The sequence below is a fragment of the Anopheles maculipalpis genome, chromosome 3RL (genome assembly GCF_943734695.1).
Source record: "Anopheles maculipalpis chromosome 3RL, idAnoMacuDA_375_x, whole genome shotgun sequence".
In the NCBI taxonomy this organism is placed as follows: domain Eukaryota; kingdom Metazoa; phylum Arthropoda; class Insecta; order Diptera; family Culicidae; genus Anopheles; species Anopheles maculipalpis.
In genome coordinates this window covers 91,301,737-91,325,344 of record NC_064872.1, presented here as the reverse complement: position 1 = coordinate 91,325,344, position 23,608 = coordinate 91,301,737, and the positions used below count along the sequence as shown (strand labels likewise).

The window sequence follows — 23,608 nt, the reverse complement described above, 5'->3', positions numbered from 1 at the left end:
TTGTTTGTTTGTTTTTTGGGTTTTTACATTCCTTCTCTCTTAAACCGGGAATCAAACACAGACCACGACCGACGATCGATCGAGGGTAAGATGGGAAGAGATTTGATTTTACACCGCAGGAACACATCAATGCAAAACCGGTGCTTCCAGAAATCACAGAACCGAATTCCTTACAGTGGGGAGGGGGTACTTACATACACACCAAAAGGAACATCCAATTTGTTGGAAACATTAATCTTCCACTAACTGGCTGTTTGAACTTTCGTTCGATCCCATCTTGAAATGTTCCACCAAACGAAGAATTGATCATTTGTGTGTTTTTTACACACTTTTACACAAACAACACATCCACACACACATACACACGTACAAACACACCAAGAGACACTCACACTCACTTACACGCACACACACACACACACACACACACACACACACACACACACACAGAGATACACTTCCAAACGAGATCTTCGTTTCTCGTGTGTTAACACTAAGCTCATTGAGTTTGTTTAGTTTGTTCTTTGTTCTGGTTTGTTTTTTGTATGATTTTAGAAAATTATATCTCATTCCACACTTCATAAACTGTTTTGTCTTTTCTTTTGTTTTTACTCAAGTTCTTTGAACTTATTTTCTTCTTCAATTGGTTCTTTTTTATCTTTATTCTTCTTGTTGCTCTTTCTTGCTCTTTTGTATGTGTTTTTTCTTTCAACAGAGGCACAGCATATGTTGTCGTATATTTTAGTTGGTTTTGTTCTGTTTCTTCGCCTCTGAATGTGCCCCTCTACCCATCCTACAGCGTCCCATTTTATTCTCTGTCTTTGTACAAATTCGTCGATCCGTGCTGGTTAGGGGGTGGTGGGATCGACATCTCCCAACCAGGTGAATTTGTTCTTTACATCTTAAATAACACACGGTTTTTTGTTTTGGTTTCACAGCATTATGTGCCTGGGTTTGTTTTCCTTAAGTTGTTAATGTGTGGTTTCAGTTTGTCCTACGTATTATATGGCGAACCTTTATCATACTATAGTGCGCCTCCTCATCATAGTCATAATCAGCGGGAATCTTGCTCTGCCTGGTCCCAAATACAATTTCTTCCCCTAATTTCCACGACCACCGCGCACTCCTCCTCCTCTGCTGCATCCCTATGTATATAAATCTATAGTCTCTCCTCGGGTCACACTACACACTACAACGGTTTCGATAAATAAGGTTTAACACGGCTCGTGGGCTCGCGTACTGCTTATCAGGAATCGCAGGAAGAGATAGTTACTAATGTAAGGTTTTCGAGTTTTCGTATGTGATTTTTTTCTTGTCTTGTTCTGCTTTATTTTGTTTGTTTTGTTGTTTGTTACAGGCTTGTTTCATAAGTGCTCAGATCAGGTCATGGCGTCATGGCTTGGAGAGAGGAATTTTCGGTCTAATCATGCTTTGTCCCTTCGTCTTCATTCATTCATCTTCTTCGGTAACTATATGCGCGCGCACACACGCTTCTTACCGATCTAAAACGGGCAAGGAAAAACGATCCTTGTCTAGCTCTGTCGGTCTTCATGCGCAACACTGTGGTGAATGTTGACTAAATCCTTGCAAAAGGGTTTCCAACAGCAAATGCAATATGAATATCAAAGTCTCATTTTAGTATGGTTGTAAACCAGTTTGTTTTGTTGGTAAGCGATCTCCATCCATCCAAGGAGGTTTTGTTAATTGATTTAGCAAACTAACAAACGATTACTGGACTTTTTCTTTAAGGACTTTTGCTAAGTATTATTTCTATAACGTTCTTCACGAAACGTACATCGTTCGGGAACTTAATTAATCACAGGTTAGAGGGGGAGGTTTGCAGGAAGGAACAGGGGACAGGGTCAGAGGAATATAACAAAGCACGACTCGCAGGAGTCCACCCGTTCTGTTCAACAACGTGCTCAAAACTAGTAAATTCTGTGTGCTGCTTGCTGACCAGGATCATATCCTTTCAACAAAGACGATTTAACGATTTGGATGTGTAAATATGATTATTTTCCTGCCTTTGTTTTGTTTTTCTTCTTGTTGTTGTTAAAGGAGTTAAGAAAGGAACTGCTCTTTTCTCGATTGTTGCAGTTTTTCTTCTTCTGTTATGTTTCTCTAATGTGAGCTTAGGGACATATCTGACTTTATTTGTGTACACGGCGGTTTGTCTTTCTATTCCGTCTGCTTCTCTTGCATTTTTTTCTTCATTTTTTTGTACATAGGCACTGTGTTTAAGGCATCTACAAAGTGGAGGTAATAATTAACATTCATACAAATTTCGACTCGAATCGTTTCGTCCTTTTCCCTAGGTTATTTTGTTTCTAGTTTGCCGGTTGTGCATCTGCATCAGCTTCATACCTTTAGCACGCTTCATCAAGTAGCCGGTGATAAATCGAAAATGATGATCCGGGCTGTATCGATTCACTGAAAGCAAAGTAGACTTGGGGGGGGGGGGGGGGGGGGTAAGCTATGGTTGCTGAGTTTTTTCCGCTAAAAGAACAGGTGCACGGGGATCAAGTTAAAGGGGGGAGATGAAGGTGGGTGGGTAGAGTGACACGTGTGTAAGTCGTGACTATCGCTTCCTAGTTGAATATTTCGTTTTCAGTTAGTGGATGAGCAATTGTTCCTTCCTTTATCTTCCACACACACTCACATTCGTACAATACACACATTCTTTACACGCACAGACTCACGCAAATGCTCACAGCATATACATATTGAACAATTTATATCAAAATTTCGCATAGTATCGGTTGGGGCTGTCTAGCAACAAAACCGTCGCTACTCTACCTATGATTGGTTCTTCTGGCATGCTTCGATCGCTGGAGGGATTCTTTTTTGACACATCTACTCGTCTCATCGCACAAACTCGCACACTAATATGAGATGTTGGATATCTGTTTCCTTTGTAGATGAGTTTGTTTTTTTTTCTGCTAAGCACGTTAAGGATTAATATTGATGTAACGTACGAGATACACTATCTATGCGCGACAAGGCCAAGCCGTCTTCATATGCTGCATCCTCGGTTTTTCTTGCTACTTAATAACAGCTATTCTCTCTGTTGCCTTATAAGTTTACTACAAATCGCTGTCTACACGCACACACATGTGTGTCCATGGTGGGATACTACGCTTTGAACGATGCTAAAGCGATCTTTGCTAAAAAAAACACACACACACACAAACACACACACTTTTGCGGAAGTTGCTGAGAAATATAAAACATAAAAGAAAGAATAGTAAAACATACGATAAATCATATATAAGAAAGTATACTTACAAGAATTGAACCAATTTTGAAAAAAAAACACATACAAACAAAAAACAAAACCATATTCAAGAAATCAAAGACCATTTTTACTGTCTCACATTTAGTGTTTGTTTGTTTTTTTTTATAACTTTTCCTTAAATCCGTTTTGCTCCGGGATTTATCGTGACGCGCGCACACATACACACAAAAAAACCTATTTAAACTATAAATAACACTACATGACTGGAAAAGGAAGAAAACACTACTTTCTCAATCTACTCAGAGGGAGTGGAGGGTATACGAGCAGCAGTCATTATAGAGCACGGCCGATCCCGAAAAAGCGGATCGAGGCGCACGTTTGCCATGGTGTCCTTCCCGTTTGCTTTGAAGAAGATGCGTCCCGTGCTTGGTCTGGTTCTGCTACTTCGTTTACCTTCTCTCTTACGCAATATACAATAGTTTAATTTGTTTGAATCTGAAAATATGAATGAATGATCAAAATGACTGCTGGAGCACATTGCCCGTGCTTGTCTAATCAACTTTTGGATGGCATGGGGTTTTAATGGTGGAGTTGGTTGTTTTTGCACAAAAAAGAACTTTTTAAAAGTAGAAGTAAAAGTAAAAAAGGGAAGGAAAAAAAAACACTTGGCAAACTCTTGGATATAACCTAAACGTTTTTTTGTTATACGGTAAAGTCAATAGAGTAGATCAAATAAATATCATTCTTTGTAGCACTAGCCCTAAACCTACACAACACCGTCTTCGTCTTCGCCACACAACGGTTCGTCTCCAATATCTTATCAATTTGCTTCTGCTTGGGGAGCAAAATTGTACAACTACTACTGCTACCTATCAGTTACTACCACACTATCAGCAGCTCAAACACGCACACGGGCCACTACCGCTTACTACGCGCTAAACTGGCACTAGCTCTATTGCACTAGGGCACTGGGCGCGAAAATCGAAACGCAATGAAACAAACCGAAACGATTTAAATCTTACAAAACTATTTTGTTGCACCAGTGTTTGTTTGTTTGTTTGTTTGTCTCTGTTACGCGGCCAGCGTTGTTTCGCTCCTTTTCTTTTAACGCGGATTTGTTTTTCCACTTTTTGCAAGCAAACGTTAAGATAGTAGTAGAACACAGAAAAAAAGAAACCGTCAAATAAACGCAAAATCGAAGAGAAAAAATTTGGGAGAAAAACATAACAACTAACAAACAATGAGAGAAAATGACAAAAAACAAAACAGAGCTACAATACAAACACACGTTACAGCACGTTTTAAACATTCCCACACAGCGGCACACAAAAACAAATGTGCAAATGTATGTGTGTCTGTGTGTTTTCCCTTTTCTGTGTTTTCCACAGCACTCTTTGACTGACTTTTTTTTTGTCTCCACCCAACGCTACTAAGGCTAAACCGTTTTTTGTCCTTTTTTTGTTGTTGTGTCTTCTTCTCCTTCCTCTACGCATCATTTTGATGCTCCGTTTTGTTCTTTCATCGTTCCTCTTTTTTTCACACTCTATCGTAAAATATACAGAGAAGTTTTATCCTATTAATGGCACACAAACTAGGTTTCTTTCTTTCGCTTTTTTTGTTTTGTTTTGTTTTCACTTTTTACTTTACGGTGTTTAGTATGTTTTCAGTTTTTCCGCTTCTGCACGCTGTGTACTGTGAAGCACACTTTACGACTTAGTTTTTTTGTTTGCTTTGTTTTGCACTACTTGAAATATCTATCATTATGTCCTACTACGTAGACGGGGCATTTTTTTGCAATTTTTGTTCCTCAGTTTGTCTCTATATGTTGCACCAATTCAACAATAGCTATTCGGTTTTACCTTTTCCTTTCTTCTCTTTTGCGTTCCTTTCGCTCTTAGTAGTCCATTGATGATTGTTGATATATTTAATTATATTATTTTACTCTTGTTGTTAGAAAACGAGGCGCGGTCATTTTTCCAATACTTTTCTTTTCTCTGTTGTGTCCAGGAAGGGCCACATGCTGTGAAAATAAGGAACAATATTTCAACACAAATCGTGATTTAACCCAGTAATCGGTTCCACATATCACAACATGAGATATTCATGGCGCATTTTGGTCCGGTGATCAGGATCATGGAACACTTTAAAGTGTGTTGAGTTTGTATTTGCGGCTTGTTGTCAGGATGAGTCGTGTAAAGGAAAACTGAAAACAATATAGACTCTTTAATGCAGATTGATGTTTTTGTACAATCGTTTACTGAGGATAAGGCACACGAGTTAGCGACAGGGCTCGAGCAAGTTTGGTTTAGTTTCGAAGCGGTGTAAGAGAAGGGGGACAATGTTGGAAATTTTTGTTGGAAAATGTTCCCAACGTCCTGTCAACTAGAAGACAGATAGAAGCTCATCAAAAGAAGCTGAAAAGACGAACGAGCGATCAGTCGTGAATTAAGTCAGGAACGAGAACGAGCTATAAATCATATACTAAGAGTGGACTAATTTTTTGGCTTACTTAATTTGCTCGATTCTATCGAAAAAATAAATTATTGCAAAATATACCGCGCCTCGTTTTCTGAAGATGCTCTTGTGTTCTACAAAGATCTTCTTCACTGTATGGATTTTGTTTTGTTGATAACACCATTGACAACACCAGGAACAGCCTTTAATGTACTACACCCCAGTTTTAGTGGATGCACATCACAATTGGCCTGTGCCTACTACGCCTCTTGGGGTATGTCTTTTTGATATGTTGAGTGGCGATCATGACATTCCCCCTCCTGGCTGTCCGGTCTGCTAGTACACACACACACACACACACACACCTAAATACTCCTTGCGCTAGAGCAATCGGGACAGGATAACGATGAGAATTTGAAAAACGAGCAAACACCGTCACATTCAGATGCAGAACAAACATGCAACACACGAGAGAACACGGAATCCAGATCCGGGTGGAGTTGCAAGATTTGTGCTCGTGTACTGTCCGAAACCGGTCATCTAGCACTGTGGGGGGACTTATATAGAGTGCCAAGCCAGAGGAGTTTTACACACAATATGGCCACAACCGCTCTCAAGGATACGGATATAGATATACATATACATGGGAGGGGGCGTGTATACAAGCTTACTGACCAGGAGATCTTTGCCACAGCAGTTGCGCTCTCACTTGCTTACCCAATCCAATCTAATGCTCCGAATTGACGTGGATCGGTTCGATGAAAAGATTCACCGCTTTCGTACACTCTCAAACAGCTCAAATTTTACTTCAGCAACTGTAATATCTACGTGTCTTCTGGAGGAGCGCTTTAAGCTCTCGAACCCATGGACGATGCGCACGATTCAGTAGTGCTGTTGCATCGCCATTGCTTGCGACTGATGTGTGTCCACGGAACCGGACGGGCCCGGAGTCACACCCGGCGAAGGTGAATGACTTCCCTGCAGATGTTTCGGTTCGCTGCTGTTGCTGTTGTGGTTGTGATATGGTGAAGTAGGCTGGCTAGAATAACCATGGCTACTGTTGCTACTACCGCCAGCCTGCTGCAGATGGTGATGCTGTTGCTGCTGCTGTTGCACAAGATGGTGGTGTTGTTGATGGTGTTGATTATAGAAGGGATGCAGTAGTTGAGACGAATGTTGTTGCTGTTGTTGTTGATGGTGCTGCTGCTGCTGCAAGTGGTGATGATGATACTGGTGAGCTCCGTGACTATGTAGGTGCTGGTGCAGCTTGTGCGTGAAATTCGCCACACTGCTGCCCGTACCCTCGCTGCCGCCGCCGGTGTTGTTGCCGTCTGCATCCGATATCACTACCACGTGGTTTGAGTTATCGTCCAGATAGCAGGCCGAACCCTCCGCCGACCCACGGTTCCCCCCAGGGCCACTAGTCTTTAGGGGCTATGTGGCCCAACCCTCCGATATTCTTGGTCTTTTATGTGCCTGTGCGGAGGGTGCTTCGTACTCCGGCAGATGGCTGCCGCCCGTGCTGAGATGCCGGATGTCCACCGGTGAGGGTGCATTCGTTGGTGTCACGGAACCTGTCAGATGCCCGCCGAGAGGCATATAAGAGTCTGTTAAACGACGAGTCAGTCCAAATTGCTTGCAACATTTGGTAGAAGAACATTTCGCTCGATCGGCCTCTTGTACACTTACCCGGTGTTGGGGTGAGGTGGCCGGTTGAGGAAGGTCGCGAATGTATCAGGTGGCTGTGGTTCAGGTTGGCCCCTAGAGAGCTCGTACCTGCTCCTCCTCCTCCACCTCCACCGCCACTCACAACCACATTGCCCATCGCGGTTAGTTGTTGAGCGCCGTTCTGTTGGCTGCTGCTGTTGCTGCTACCGTTGTTACTGCTTGCGTTGACACTCGTGCCAGCAGTTCCACCCGCCGACTGGACGCCATTTGCACCGGATGCTGAACTGCCGGATGCGGTGGAGCCTGCACTTCCACCACCCGGCACACCGTGATGGTGTGAGGTGTTGTGGTGGTCCCGGGGCGGTGAGATCGGTTCCGCCTTAATCTTCACCGAGAGCGGTGAGGTGGATGGAGGTGGCGTACTGTTTGATACAGCTAGATGGGGCAAACCGCTGAAAAGTATTCTGAGTAAGTGCAACGCTCATTAACGCACCAAATGCCTAATTCACCACGCATCGTGTCACAGACGTGTGACGATGCGTCTTTACACGCAAAGGACGATCAAACAAACAAACAAACAAACAAACAAACGGGAATTGTATAGCTACCTCGAGTGCTGGAGACTGCCCATGGCGGCAGCTGCGGCCGCGGCGGACGTGTTTTGGCTGTGACTGGATGCCGCACTCCATGGTCCGATCATGATGTCCGGGTTGAGCGAAAAGTCCTGCGCGCCAAACGAGCCGAGCGTGGTGGTATAGTTTGTGAGTCCGGGTATCGGTGTCTGTAACGCTACGACCGGTGTGTTTAAATTCGTCTGCTGCCGCGTGTGCTGGGTTAGAGAAGAATAGATCGAATCGGTTGGCATTTTTTGGTCGGAACTGGGAAACGGCTCGGGACATAAGCGAATACTTACTTCCGCGTACGTAATGTCGTCTGCCGTGATGGTCGGGTTCATGGGGGTCGGTATCACTACTCGCAGATTGGTCGACCGTGAACCGGAACTGCCACTACCGCCCGACGGACTCTGCTTGATCGTTTGCACTGCATTATCGAAATGGAACTCTGTTTGAAAGTACGATACTTGACGATTACTGTTGTTACTACTTGTGCTTACTATTTCCCTTTTGTTTTCTTCTCTCGTTCTCTCGGCGGCCCCTTTTTCAAACGGTGGCCAGTCAGTTAGTATGCACGCCAAACACGCACTATTAATAAAAACGTCCTGGGCACACACAGACACACACCAAAAGCGCACAAAGGAATCGATCTGCTACTAATAGAACGACTGGAAAGTAGCGACTTCCACGGAATCATTAATGTATTGAGAGCCTAAGAGCTTCAACTCTTATTATTATTCATAAAATCATAAGCACACACACACACACAAGGCAACAAAATACTGAAAAACGCGTTAAAATACGAAAATTCGTTTCGCTCCACGCATGCAAGTTATTCATTTGAAAACAAAAAAGCTCTTCCCACACATTACTGACCGGTAGTGTTGAGGTTTACCAGGCTATTGCTGCTGTCGCAATCATTATTTATCCACCAACATGCACGACACATCCTGCTTTAACTCCTCATCCGCTTTGCCTGCCTTCCTTTTGATCTATATTACTCCAAGCGCACACACATGCACCGAAAAAACACGCATCTTTCTACCGGGTGCCATTTTATTGTATGCACTTCCGGATGCAACTGCTGGATGCAACTTCCTGGCAACCGGCAAAGCGCGACTAGCTAACCCTTGAACTTTTCCGCAGCGATATTAATAGATTTGCATTAACGATATACCTTTCCCTTCCCCTCACCGACGGATATGCGCTTTCCATTTCGCCCACTACGTGTGTGTGCGAGAGATGTGTTTTTGTGTGGGCTGCATCATAATTGCAATGCCACGGCTCTATCGCTGCATTTGACATTCTGAGTGTTGTTTCATGCACGGAAATCCGATTGAATTAAGGCCCTTGTTTTCCTCGCGATCACCGCGAGCCCTAAGTGATTCATTCACCTTCCGGTTGATAAAATTATTCAAAGGTCAAACTTTTCTACAAAAAAGTTTACGAGCCTTACATGAAACATCGATACATGAAACAGCGAGAGTGAGAGATCGAGATCATGATTGTTTGACAGGAAAGTAGTAGAAACACAAGGTTGTGGCGTTATTTCAAACGGGCAAAGAAAATCAAAACCATGCTTACTTTTGTTATGCGTGTTATGGGTGTTATTGTTATTGTTATGCGCCTGATGAGAGCCAATACCTGGACTCGGACCGGGACTGGGAGATCCACCGAGGGGCGATGCTGAATGTGGATAACCGCTGGACATTTCCAATATCCCACCGGAAGGATAAACTGGAACGAACCCAAATAGGAAGCTGGTTAGTGCAAAACTGGCGTGAAAAAAATGGCTAGTGGCGCGTGCGCTTACCCGAATCCGTCTCAGAACTGGAGGGCCTTGGACTAATACTATTGTGTGCCATCTGCGGGCTGCTCTGCAGCATCGAATCGTTGTACGTGCCGATCACGGGCACCGACACCGGTACCGAAACCGGCAGCGAGTAGCTGTTGGTGGCCATGTTCGGTCTTGCACCGCCCGCTGTCAGCTGCTGGTTGCGCTGCATCATGATCTGAAAGTCCTCGTCGATTTTGTTGTACTTGGCTTCGGTGCGGGGCGTCAGTGTGTAGCTGTCCTCCGGTTCGGGCGAGTCCGGTGACATCGTGCCGTTTTTGTTTTCTTTCTGCGCGTTTACCTGCAACTGTAAGCAGACAGGCCTTACAAGAATACGGACCGGGTGGCTTTCGGCGAGACGCACGCTTTCCTCGCTTGGCTTCACTGGGCTTCACCACAATATTACCGCACAAAAACCCAAGAACAACTTGCGGGATACGCTCGAAATTATCATGCAAAGGAAGCGATTTGCCAAAGAGTTAACAAGCGCAAAATGAGGTACGAAAAAAAAACCTATTTTCTATGCAAAATTGTTAGTGCTAATTTTGTGGCTAATGCTTTTGAATCATCGTACTGCAACTTGTGGAGCTTGGATATTCTGTTTTGGGGACTTGTTTTAGGAGCAAAATGTTAGGATGAAGCCATGAACCAGATAAGAGAACTCGCAACAACAAACAGAAAAAGAAAACACGCAGCACGCCCGCTAGTGCAGTAATAAACGGTTTGTCAATGAGGTCAATAAGGTCAGCAGGTCACACCGTTAGAGGTACCTCAATTATGTTCTTGTTCGTCAGCGACTCGTGCGGCTCGTTGTACTCCGTGTATTTCAGCAACACTTTGTCCATGTCCGTGCTGGCGTACTGGTACAGCTTGTTGCTGCTGCTGAAGATGATCAGCGCAATTTCGCAATCGCACAGCACGGACAGTTCGTACGCCTTCTTCATCACGCCAAACTTGCGCTTATTAAACGTCACCTACAAACAAACGTACAAAGAGACAGCCGTGAGTTGGAAGCGAGTTCCAATGGGGGTACGATGCGCACTTACCTGCCGGTTCCGTTCGTCCGTTATCCTGGAAATCTGTATCTTTTTCCGTCCCATCGTGAGCGTTTGCTGTGGTCGCCGGCTATCCTGATCGCAATCTAGATGTCCGGCGGTTCGTCCTTAACTGAACGCTTCTCCGAAGCGTTAAGTGTTGATTTGTCCCTTCTTTTATCTCACTCTGCTTCTCCCTTTCTATCGCTCTCTTTGTCTACGTATGGCACAGGTTGGTAAGTACTAGTTTGTAGTACGGCTAGTAGCGTCCTGCTAGAACTAATGATACCGCATTACCACACTATCGGAGTTGCACTGTAAAGAAACTGTCGTGCTGGTTCCAGTTTGCTTTTTCCTGGGTCAAGATCAAGGGCGCTCGGGTCTACTGACAGTAGACGCTTTCGTAACGCTGTTGACGTTTATCGGTCTAGCAACGGTGACCGTACAGCGGACACTCCGTAGTCGCATGTGTCATGCAGGCATTTACAATGCACATTCGGTGACCACTGTGTGGAACTGAATTCGAAGACGTTGTGCTGCAACGACAAGGAAAAGAGAAAAAGCTCACATGAATAAATAGAAACCGATTGTTTGAAAAAGCCAGCCAGTGCCAGTTGTAGCAAATTTACATGTGCATTTTAACATTTTCCGTTTTCCAAGTCGTTTTTCCACCTCGTTAAAAGCGCCACCGTCATAAGCCTTTCCTACCGGCTAGAGGAGGGTGCACAGCTTATACTGCGGATCATAAACACTTCGTTCACGAGTGACATTTCCAAACGCATACCCACCAGCGAGCGGACAAACGACACTAGTGACCTCTCCCTTTTTTTAGAGGATCATAAACGAAGTGAAGGATTTAAATGCAACAAAAATGAAGAGAGAGGAGGAAAACAAAGAAATTGCGGCAATCGGCATTGTGCGCCTCAATGCGTCGTACAAGCTGGAAAAATGCAGAACTCCATTGCTCATATGCTCCCGACAAACAACCGAGCATGGTGGAGGCACAATTTATGCGAGCTTTTCCAACACGCGCACGCGAATTTCCACCATCACCCATCGCCAGACCACCTGGCAAAGGGGTTTTCCGGACAAATGGCACACACAGCTGGTTTGCTTTCCCAGTGCCGCTTGCCAAAGGATTTTTGTTTTCCGCTGGCACGCGAACATTTGCATATGTTCTTTCTCGCTTTTGCTCTTTCGCTTTTTGCTCCTTTTTGCCCCGCCCAAGCACCCCCCCAAGGGCCAAGGTGAAGTGAGCGATAATAACAGCCAGCGACGAGGACATAAAAAAAGGAAATAACAGAACCACCAAACAAACGCAGAACCCAAAATAATCGATACATTAATGTGTCGTCTTCAAGTCGATTGTGGATTTGAATATTCTACCCAGCGCACCAGCTACAGTTGCCGGTATTGGAATTCCCATCACGCTCCCCACGTACGTGTATTTGTGCCTGTCATCACGTGAAAAGTCACGGTCAATCGACGGCCGCCCGGCATGACTCTCGGCCTAAGCCGGGGCCCGGACGGACGTGCTAACTAATAATTCAAAGACCGTCCAGAGCTAGGTTTGGGTGCTTCTTCAGCTGCTGACCGATAATTATTGCTAAATTGATTGTCGCTTGTTTTCGCGATCGTGAAGATGCTCCCGCCAACCGACGGGAAGACAAAGACGTGTGCAAACAGTGAGCTCCAGACAGCCTGTACTGTTGGCTGTTGCGATTGACACCTTGGGAGAAAGAAGGAAAACTGTTCTTTTGGGGGAAAGAGGAACGATTTGTTAGAACAGCAGGAAGCAATTAAACCCAGACGATGGCCTATTTCGTGTGCCAACAAATAATCGTCGACTCTGACGCTCTGGCCGATTCGGCAGACACCATGCCGCATCAGATAAGCTTTCGAAAAGTTAACAGAAAAAGCTCGTTGTGGATGGGAAAACACATGAAATTGCACTTATGCTATGACGGCAAACATAAGTGGAGCAAAGACACGGCAGAGACAGCCTCTGAGCCTTTGGGAAGTCTCTTGGCCACACGGTGCACAGCGAAGAGCAACCGGCTACCAGTATACACACATGTCTTGCGATGATTCTTCTTTCTTCTGTCGAGCAAGAACCAGGCAGTGGACCAATCTTTCTCGTGTAGTACGTTGCATGTACATACGATGGCGACGAAGACGACAGCAACAACGACGCTCGCGTTTTTGGCACCGATCCGATGTTAGGTAAGATGCCTCACCACAAACCATCCGACCCGACACGGTCGACGGTCTCGACTCGAGGAAAAACATCATTTCCACCTACTCTGCCCGCCCACCCGACCGGACCGGACAAGGAGGAGGAAGGTGTATGGGAAACCTTTGCGAAGGAACAACGGAGATGTAGAAATTCCTCCCTTTTTTTGTAATAAATGCTTTTATAGTCTTAGTGACTTGAATGTAGAAAGACAACCTACTGGAGGAAGAATAGATTTTGCAATCGCTTGTATTTTAAAGGAATTTCTTCCCCATCTTCCTGTGGATGCTCACTGAAGGGTTGCTGTGCCGAGGACCATCAAAAACACAAACGAATATCGCCGTTCCAATCCTATCGTCACTCGTGACTTTTCCGACTTGTCATCGGCTCGACTGTCGTTGTCGTCTTCATCCACCAGAGTTCGACCACACAACCTTCTAACCTTCGCGGAACGGAAAGTCATTTTTCCAGCTACAGCGGCGCTCGCCTTGCACTGCTTCTCTCGGCAAAATGTTGTTGGCAGCAATTCTTCTCCTTTCGGTCGGCTTATCTTCCCAATCGCGAGAAATCACTGTTTGAAGTTCCTTGTTTTTTTGCCACACTACAGAGACACGGCTCGAAAAATAGCGATTCTTCTTGCCAAATTCAACTGTCCCCAAGTTGCTCTGCGACGAGGCACCCCTTGCCTAACTGGCATCACATTATCGACATAATCGCGTATGTTTTCAAAGTTAACAACGGCGAAAGCTGTCAAGATGTGCCAAAGACATTTCCGTTTCGAATTCCCCATCCCATTCTTTTGCTTGTCTAGGGGTGTAGTTCGAATTGAATGGTGCTTCTGCTTCTCTGGGGTTAATCCATTTTCCTCGACGCTCTACCGACACATACCTCTACCGACTGTTACGATGGAAATCAACCTCTCCCTGTCTCTCTCACTCTTTCTAACATCAACCAACATCAACATTCCCTCAGCTCAATCCAAATGATCGTGAAATGGTTACGCATTGCACGTTTCTGCACGATCGTGATCGTCTCAACCGTTGCCAATGTGACAAGAGTGTGATGGGGAGGAAGGAAGAGAGTAAGGAATGGCAAAGGGAGTGAAAAACAACCCCATTGAATTTCTACGTTTCCCTCTTCTTTTAGTTTCGATTACCGTCAAACCACACACGGTCATTTGTTTAGACGTGTTGGTAGATCCGTAGCCCGGTGCGGTACATAAATCGATGGAAAACAGTTGAAAACAAATACATTCACAAGTCCCCCGGGCTACGTCAAAACGTAGGGCGATGCGTAAGGGTGTGGAGAGAAGAGGGAAAGAGGGAAAGATATTCGGTTTTGTACTGGTGTGGCACAAACAGAATTTTCCCCCCAAACACGCTTCCCCCCAATCTTCCCTCCGTAACAACAGAAACACCTCTGCCTGTGTGTGTGTTTGAGCGCGATATACGATCATCGTCGCTACACTCATCAGAGCATCACAATTTTCTTCCCGAGCCGTGCGCTTGAGAAATTCAAAAACATCCCACCTCGCACCCCAACATTCGTCTGCTGCTGCTCCTCCCCGTCATACACAAGCACGCGCTCTCTCTCTCTCTCTCTCTCTCTCTCTCTCTCTCTCTCTCTCTCTTTCTCGCTTCGGTCGGAAAATTCACGCAAAACCTGACTCAGTTTTCAGCTCGAGATGATCTCGATCTTTTTTTTGCTTCCTTTCTCTTCACGCGCATCGCTTCTTCTACCTTTGCTAGACGTACGGCACGTCGTACAACGGTGCTCTGTGCCGTCGCCTTTCCTGATGATCCTCGGAGACGGATCGGATTCAGTTGCAGCTGTTGCTGCGATGATCTTTGTACTCGCGCGAATCTAGCGACAACATGTTCGGTTCCGTTTTCCGAGGAAGAAAAGGCGGAACGAGAGGATGGAAGGGCAAAGAGGACGGACTCGTGTCTGCCTTAAGCCACATGCGGGGCTCTGGGTTTGTCTTGTCAGTACGATGCGCTCATGCGCGCACGCTCCGGACACAAAAAACCTGGGCGGTAAAAGATTCTTTCGTTTTGGTTTTATTGTGCATCTTTTCCTCGCTTTTTTAATGCTGCCACACTTGGAATACCGGAGGAACGCACAATTGAACGTGTGGTGGTAGCGCACGGGTGCCAAGATTCTGTGCGGGAAGAAAAGCATTAAGATCGAGGAGAGGGTCGAGCGTACACGAGCGACAGAAGGAAGAAAAAAAAACGCAAGCAAAAGTACATTGGACGAAACATCTTCAAGAAGTGCGATCTGTGTACCGTACGACGGCGTACGAAACGTACATCACTTCGTCGGCTTTCCGTCGGGATGAGTTTCAACACGGACGGCTGCAAACGGCAAGAAAAATGGACAAGTCAACCGACGTTAATGTCTGAAATGAACGAAATGAACCCTCCCTTCGTAATCTTCCTATCCCGCATCTGCTCAGTTACCACACCACGGCAACGCGGTGGAAACATTTTATCTCCGTTCAGGCGAAAAACGTGGAAAAAAGAGTTTTCCTTTGGTTAGTTCGTTAGGTTTTGTTTTTTTCGTTGCGAGGAAGACTGTAGCAAAGGCATTTGACTTGCCTTGTTGCAAAGATCTTCTTAACAACCTAACCCATGAGGGGCTTACAATTGCCTGTTCCTACATTCATCTTCACTAGCATCCATCCATCCATCCATCAACTGTGAATGTTCCATCCATCTCGGGTGCTATTTACCCCAACCTGAACCGACCGTGCCTTGGAACCGAACTCATCCGCGTAAGAACGGACGGTAAAAAACAAAACACTTCGAATTCGAGCTTTTTGCGTCGGTTAAAGACGATTCCATGTAGTGCCCTGGTGACAGACTGGTTGGGTAAATAGCTATCCATCCCCTCCGTCGTATGTTAAAGCGAGATCGGCCGTCAGTTTCACTTTTATTATTTTAAATTGAACCGTTTTCTCTCTCATGGGGCCATGGAGACGCCCAGTGTTTTATGAAAATGGATGGAGACGCCTGGTACTTTTCATAAATCACGCTTAATGCGAAATCAAATTTAAACCACTTTCAGACAGATTTAAAACACCTTCAACGGATAAGAGAATCATCCACGCTGAGCTAAGCTCAAGTTGATTGTAAAGATTTGCGTATTCAATTATTATTTTTGCCTACAGGAAATGTTTGATGGATTGCCGGATTTATCTTCTTTTTTGCTATCATCCTCATTATTGGTGTGTACTTTTTTCCCGTTGCCTTTAAACAGCACATGAAACATAATCCACAAAATCTACGCCGACAGAGAGTCCGTTCGGAAAATCGTTTTTTCTTAAGGTCCCTCTCATCTTAGGATCTTCTCATGGCCACTACAATGCTTGCTGGTAAGCTGCTCCAAAGACGCTAAGACGCGGATTAATGCCGTTAACGATAACTCGCAAGGACGTGGCGTTGTTGTTGCTTACGTTTCAAAAAATTTGCACTCAACCGCCGTGCGGCATTTCGTATCCCTGTGTCTCTATCGATTCGACCGTCCTTCGCCTTCAACCTTCAAAACAACCACGTCAAGGATGTATGGAGATCCCCTTGCCCCAAGAACGGCCGGTTGGTTTTTGCCGGTTTGCTGTGTGAAGCTTTTGCCGCTCTCTGCCTTGTAAACTCTAACCACCAAGCCGACAAGCGCGACCTTCAACACAAACGCCACGGGGTAAAGCCATTTTCTTACCTTAACGTAACTCCCCTCCCCCTCCCTCGACTGTTTACGAGGAAGATTCACGACACCACTTCCCCTCCATCACTTCGACCGGGCGGCCGGAAGCATGAACAGCAGGAAAAACGGGAAATATGCTGTAAATTTCCATTATGCTTTCAAATAGCACCATATCCGCCCGTTCTCTGGGACGGAAAGGTTTTGTGGCCGAGAGGATTCGACTTTTCGCCTGCTTCCCCACCCCAATCGAACGTCTCACGAGAGAGTGAGAGAGAGAGCGAGGGTGTGTGTGTGTGTGTGTGTATGAGCAAGACAAAGCAAAGCTCAGTGTGTCAGAGAGGGTGCATTCTACTGCTTCCATTCCATTCCATCCAGAAAGAGCAAAAGAGGGAAGGATATGTTCATCGAGTGTGGGACGAGCAAACAATCGACTAAAGTCACACAACAACAACAAAAAAACAGGACATCCAGAATTGTTTCCGAGACCTTTCCGAAGGCGACGATCTTTTGGCTTTTTGAACGAGGCAGACTTTCCATCCTACTGCGAACCCTCCTCTCAACAAGGAACAGATTGAGCCTTATTAGCGGTCTTCGTTTGTTTGTGGAAAACAAAACTAAAAAGCTGTCCTAAAATTAAATTTCATAAAAAGGAATTATTTCAATCAAGAGTCGATTGAGGACGGGGAAAATCGAGTGCCACGTCCAGGCTATTGTGTAAAATGAAGAAAACAATAACGTTCCCACACACACGCACTCCGAAGGTCATTGCAATTGATTATTTATGCTAGTGCCTCGCTTAGAATTCGTTGTGTTAGACGATGGCGGAGCAAAGAAAAATAACGATTTTTCCAACTGGCCTCCTTTCCTGCCTGCCTTCCTACATCGTCCTGTTGCATGTTCCGTCTCTCCATGCATTCTTTTTTCCTCCTCTTGATCCTGTTGCTCCTGTCGCTGTTTCTCAACAATTATGGTGTTCCTTCCATCACCACAAGCTTATCGTCCCGAAAATTTTGTTTGACGCTTTTATTTTGCTGGCTGATTTATTTCCACAACCACACACACACCGGTTTCGTTACCTGTTCCGTCTGTTTTCCTGTTCAGGACTGTTTCCACGCGCTTATTATGCAACAGCAACGGTGGTACGTAACAGCGACAGACTCGGTACGGCTCTGTTCTGCAATACCATGACGGAAAACTGCGTGCTAAGTTCGCGGGGCCAGTTGTGTGATTGACATCCGCGATTTTTCCACGGTCCAACCTTTGCCGTGTTGGTACACTATCAAACTGCACAGACAGCACACTGGTGAGAGGTCACTGTACGTCCCCCCAAGCGCCAGATTTTAATGCTTTATTCCACTTCACTCAAATTTTGGCCTTTACTTCACTTCAAGCCTGACCTCAACACTTCACATCCCAATTGATTTCCGTTGTATGGGAAAGATGCCACAGACTTATGTTCTATTGGAGTGTAGCTGAGAGCACTGTAAGAAATATTATACCATTACACAAACACACGCAAAAACACTGCGAAATTCAACAGCACAATTCCGGGAAATAGACTTCTGGAATTCGACACATAACCTCTTACCACACGCGGAGGCAATTCTTCCATTCACCACACCCCTGCTGAGCCACTTCCAACAACTACTCATACACACACACACACATAATCCTTCGAATTTGCAACCTTTTCGGTCTGTTTTGTGAAGCCTAGCCGAACCCTTGACTTTGGGTGTTTGTTGCCCGGCGCTCTCTCTATTAGCCCGGCGAAAATCATCTCACCCCTCTGTGGCCACAAATTATGGAAATTTAATACGAATCGATGGTTCGATTTTGCGCTTCGACTATCCGCGAGCGACCGAAATTTTCGACGAGCGTACGATTAATCCCTTTGAAGCGTCAACGACTCAACGAATTTGGACAAAGTTTGAAAAATATTAAGCGTGTTGCTATCACTTAAAAGGGAATATCTCCCACTACTTGTTTGCGGAACTATAAACAAACCAATAGAAGATGGTGCATATCACGCTGCAAAACACTAACCGCCAGACGTACACCATGCCCGGTGGTGTTTTTCGGTGGCGCGATCGCCTTTAGTCCTATTTTTAATGCAAAAGGGATTCCCCAAGCTATGTATGCTAAAAAACCGACGGCACAATAATGGCCACAGAGCTTCACCCTTCCTCCTCCTTCTCCTTTAGCCCCCCCCCCCCCCCCACCCCATCACGAGCTGACTCTGACCTAGTGCACGAGCAGGACAGAAATAGCCAAACTAATAATAATATCACACACGCATGCCAATAATACTTCTCATCGGCCGAAATCGGGGGGCTTTTCCTGTTTTTACAGTGCAGTCAAACCCGTCCTTCCCCATCCCTCTTTCCCCCACCCCAAAACCCATCCTCCTAAACTGCATCACCCACCCAAAGTATTTCCGTATTTCCACCACAAGAAAAAGGGGGTGAAGGAAGGACGACCTTGACTTTGTTGGGTGGGAGGGTCTTGGGTGGAGGAGTTTCGCGGTGGGCTTTGCTCTTTGGTTTGTTATGAATATGGCGGAAAGTCTAGGATTATTTTTAGGGTTGAGACTAACTAGAACGCTATCCAGCATATTTTTAATCCACGTCTGGTGCACGATGAGGCGCGTCTGATGTTGTTTTGGTGGGGCATTTTTGTTGCTGTTGTGTGGTTTGTTTTAAATGACGCTAAAGCGGGAAAAGCTCGTTCGCTTGTTTACGGTGCGAAATTTGCATCATAAGGAGACTCTTCCTAGATATCAAGCTAGACAGAATAGAGCTAACGTTCATGAAGTTGAAGTACTCTAATTCACGTGACACGCAATGTAGTTTGCGCTGGGGATTTGAGGAACGTAAAAGCTCCACAACGGTCATTGCAGCCGTCAGAGAGCTCTGTCACGCTGTCACTCGGTCACTCGAGCTACCGAATATGTATTTGCACTTCCATTCATCCTACACTATCTCCGATCGCGATAGATAAGCTGATAAAAACGGAGATGCAAAACCGAGGCAAGGGTTCCGGTGACGTTTGTTTCATGTGTGTTGGGCCCTGTGGCGTGTGTGACGGTATGTCATCCGGCTAATCGCTTGGAGCGATGCAAAACTCACTCACAGCGCGCTCAGAACGTTCTGTCGTCGGAAGTCTTACTTCTCACTCGTGTGAGGGGGGGCCATGCATTGAACTTCTTTTATTCGTGCGCCTTGTTTGTTTGACTTATGCAAACACAATCTCTATTCGTCCTACGCCACCAAATGGCCAGACAGCATGGATGGCGCTCTCGGCGCTTCGTTGTGTTTTTTTTTTTTTATTGTTGACATTTGCATCACAACACACACACTCATTTCGCGACACAGAGGACACGCACCGAATGATCTCTCTCACTCTTCCCCAACGGATGGGACGGAATCTTCCGCGACAAACCCTTCTTCGTTCACCCGGGGGTGTAACCAAACCCCCCCTCCCCCCCACCGCTGCTAGCCGCTGCTTTCTTTATTTGATTATTTCTTCGCTTCTTCGCACACTCCCAATTCGCACATTCGCGCACACACTTTATCGCCGCACACCGGCGACGGCCAACGGACGTTATCTCTCACACCACTGTAAAAGACCGCACGCCAAATCAACAGCAACAGCGCAGAAAGAAGGCAACAAAATACATACCAAGCAAGCGACAAAAGACCACGCGCGCGAGATCCGTTCAACCTCTAGAGGGCCCTTTTGCTATTTATTTTGCCTTTTTGGTCGTTGGTTATGTTTTGCGAACGGATTTTCACGTCACTATTGCGATATGAACGGACGCACACACGCACGCGAGAAAACCGGCCGTCACTGTCGACACTTTCGTTCGGTCGGCTTGGCAGCGCCTGTTTCTGCAGCACCAGCAAAGGAATACCGAACGCTAACCAGCCAGCCAACAGGCAACAGAAAAAGCACGTCCGCACCGTACGCGTTACGATCCCAGAGTGAGCCGCGTGTGGGTGAGAAGACCTTGTACCTCACGCTGTGACGTGCTGTGCGAGCGAGCGTAGGACTGCGCTCGTGCGTGAGATCGCGTGAATCGAGCGATGCGAATGCGTGAGGTAGAAATTTTCTTACTCTTTTGGGTGGGAGAAGCAACTCTATCTCGCTCTCTTAGTTGCTCTCCTCACGCGTCACTGACTCATTATCTGATGTGTTTGATCATCCTCTTATCACCGGGACAGTCTGTGTGAGGGAGCTGTGCTGTGCCTTCAGAGCATCTGCAGGCTTTATAATTCGATTTAGAAGTTTATTTACTTTTAAAAGCAATTTACAACACATTTTAATGTATTTAAATCCAATCTTCACATTCACTAAAAGGAAAATAAGCGAGAGAATCTGTGAGACGTGGGAAATTTCCACACATCATTATTCCATGCTCATGCTTTCGTTCTATCAGCATGGAAAATCCAATGCTTTCATTTTCTCGCTCTCACCCTTACACACACTCTATCACTCTTTTTTCATCCCACTTTAACACGTGCGTTCAAGCAGCAGGATCGCCTACTGTGATGGAATGCGCGTATCCCCGCAGCCAAGCAAATGTTGTGCCGAGAGGAAAAATCGTTGCAAAACATCCCCCCAAAAAAAACGGCAACGGAAAAACCGAGTAAAACACGAACCACACAGCGAATCGGGTTTCCGATCGCGGAGAAAAACTTGAAAAATGATGGAACGCGATTTGCAGGGCCGGAGAACATTGCTAACCCATACACTGCTAGCGTATGCTTCTATCTCTCACTCTCGTTTTCACTTATCCTTGCTTGGCATGTTTATCGTTCATCTTTTCTATGTTGGGGTTTTTCCAATTTACTCGTACGAGATCCCTCCAGCTGAGTGAGCACACAAACTCTCTCTCGCGCTGAATCTCTCTCGCTAGCTCATCATCAGATTATTTGCTGCTGCTTGCAACTGCACTCGATGCAGGAGAAATACATCTATCGTTTCTCTCCTGCACACATACAAAACCGAGCAACACTCGTACATAAATGCTCTCTTAGTTTTTCTACCACACGCACTGTTGCAATGCGAAGGAAAACCCCCCCGGTATTGACAACAAGCGGGCAAAGTCGCACTCACTCACTGGAATAGGGAAAATGATTTGTGAGCAGCATATGTTTCGATCATTTGTCACTCCATGTGGTGGTGATAAATTATGTGCGTGTTTGTCTGCACCTTCGGGCCTCTTGTGGCCTTCCTCATTGTCCTTCCGTACTTCCTCCCCATCAGCTTACCCTTCCGTCAAGAACCATCAGGATTGTTGATTTTCTATGCTTGCTACATCCTCATGCGGCGAGAGAGAGGTCCAGAGCAATGTCGGTCGGTCTATCGAAATTTCTGCTTTTATTATTTCTTGTTTCTTGTTTTGCTTGTTGATTCAAAACCACAACTATGCTTTGTCGTCGCACTGCAATGCACATTCGTCGGCTAAAGGCACACGCAGCGAGCGCACAGCTAAAATGGAGACGCACGGTAGGCCACACGCGTTGCGTTCACGTGGGCGCTTACAATAAACCCCACGCGTGGCGAACGAGCGCTACCCGAAGCATCCAAGTAGAAGTTTTCAGCGCGAGATAGCGAGGCAAGAAAAGCAGAGAAAGCTATTCGAAAAAAATCAGTCCTGCATTTTACACGCTCCATTGGGCATTTATGTTCGTCAACAGTGATATGCGAAGCACACGGCTATCATCAGCACAGTTAGAAGACCTTTTTCTCGGGCTAGATACAATTGAAGCACTAAGCTTACCAATTCATCCAGCAAAGCCGTCCGTAGTCAAAGAAGCAGAAACCAATGTGTTAAATATTTAACATAATACACACATACACACACAACAAATCAATAACAACACCGTGCCCAATTCCATTCTTTCCGTCACATTCCAGAACTCGCTGGTGGAAAGTCTCACAAGAAAACATTCCCCCGCCTCTCCCCTCCCCTTCTGCTCCCAGTATCCCGTATCATTCGACAGGAGGACAGGTATATTATATCTAAATTAGAATGGAAAAGCCACCTGACCGACCGAGCGGACCACCAGCACGGACAATAAGACTTCGAGCTCGAGCATTGGAAATCGGAGGAAAAGTTGTTGTTTCTCTTTTCGAAGCGGTAAATTATGTAGGTGTAACACACTCCTCAATTTGTCGGTCGGTGATTGGATCGGTCGGATCGGGTCGGGGGGTGAGGATCTTGAAAAACTTACCCTCCCCCCCCCTCCGGATACTCGGGTCCAAAGCTATCCGCAGCCCGACCGATGGAACGGAGAGTGGTTTTCATTCACTAAAAAAGGTGAATAGAAGAAAAAAATAGCACAAGCGAGCTATTTTAGACTTCAAAACACAAACACGTCTCGCAGTCTCGGGGCTGCGTTTATTCTTAAGTTCATTCAGAATGTTGTGCGTTTTTAGCCTGCAAAGAAAAGAAAAGGCAAAATCACCGACTATTCTGAGCAACAGTTTCTTTCGTTTTTCTCGTACTCTAGCTCTCATCATATCTATCGGACATGAAACTAAAGACTGGAAATGATCCTAATCGATGGGAAAAGCATAAATCTTGCACCTTCTTCCACGTATCGATTTTCTCCACTTTGGAAGGGTTATTCCCGGGGACAATATTTTCATTAATAATTCCAATTTCAAGCCCCAACGTTTGGCCACGGAAGCGGTTCCGTTCAATCAGAGGACAGACAAACACACAACAACTGTTGTGCACAAGCCGTTGTGTTTTCAGTGTTTCTGTTCGAAATAATATTCTCTGGGTACAGCACACACATCGACACACACACGGACTTCATGATGATA

At 45.7% G+C, this 23,608-nt stretch overlaps 2 protein-coding genes across 8 annotated transcripts in view; both read right to left on the bottom strand.

Annotated features, from left to right (window-relative positions):
- The window catches only part of LOC126561202 (WD repeat-containing protein 61), a gene marked incomplete at its 5' end in the record, with an annotated part of 144,319 nt that extends 139,471 nt beyond the window's left edge, over window positions 1-4,848 (bottom strand). The window contains one exon of the mRNA XM_050217148.1: window positions 4,828-4,848. Within this exon, the coding sequence (XP_050073105.1) occupies window positions 4,828-4,848 (21 nt within the window). The remainder of the gene's footprint in view (window positions 1-4,827) is intronic.
- Window positions 4,849-6,567: 1,719 nt separating this feature from the next.
- Window positions 6,568-11,013, bottom strand: LOC126561921 (myocyte-specific enhancer factor 2). Of its 7 annotated transcripts, XM_050218297.1 has the most exons (9): window positions 10,852-11,013; window positions 10,576-10,779; window positions 9,785-10,094; window positions 9,556-9,708; window positions 8,271-8,419; window positions 7,966-8,186; window positions 7,379-7,809; window positions 7,166-7,296; window positions 6,568-7,114 (listed from the first exon to the last, which is right to left on the bottom strand). In XM_050218297.1, the coding sequence occupies exons 1-9, from the start codon at window positions 10,903-10,905 to the stop codon at window positions 6,572-6,574; spliced, it is 2,196 nt and encodes a 731-aa protein (XP_050074254.1). In that variant the 5' UTR covers window positions 10,906-11,013; the 3' UTR covers window positions 6,568-6,571. The 7 variants fall into 7 exon arrangements, with proteins under 7 accessions (XP_050074254.1, XP_050074248.1, XP_050074251.1 ...); XM_050218291.1 differs by having other exon boundaries at window positions 7,003-7,296; window positions 7,379-7,821; window positions 8,271-8,437; window positions 9,785-10,112; XM_050218294.1 differs by having other exon boundaries at window positions 7,003-7,263; window positions 7,379-7,821; window positions 8,271-8,437; window positions 9,785-10,112.
- Between the last annotated feature and the right edge of the window lie 12,595 nt (window positions 11,014-23,608).

Excerpts from the sequence above, each read along its gene's own strand:
- LOC126561921 (XM_050218297.1), bottom strand. The coding sequence starts at position 10,905 with ATGGGACGGAAAAAGATACAGATTTCCAGGATAACGGACGAACGGAAC. Across the intron at positions 8,187-8,270 it reads ACGACATTACGTACGCGGAA|CACACGCGGCAGCAGACGAA; the intron begins GTAAGTATTCGC and ends TCTCTAACCCAG. Across the intron at positions 7,810-7,965 it reads GGCAGTCTCCAGCACTCGAG|CGGTTTGCCCCATCTAGCTG; the intron begins GTAGCTATACAA and ends AATACTTTTCAG.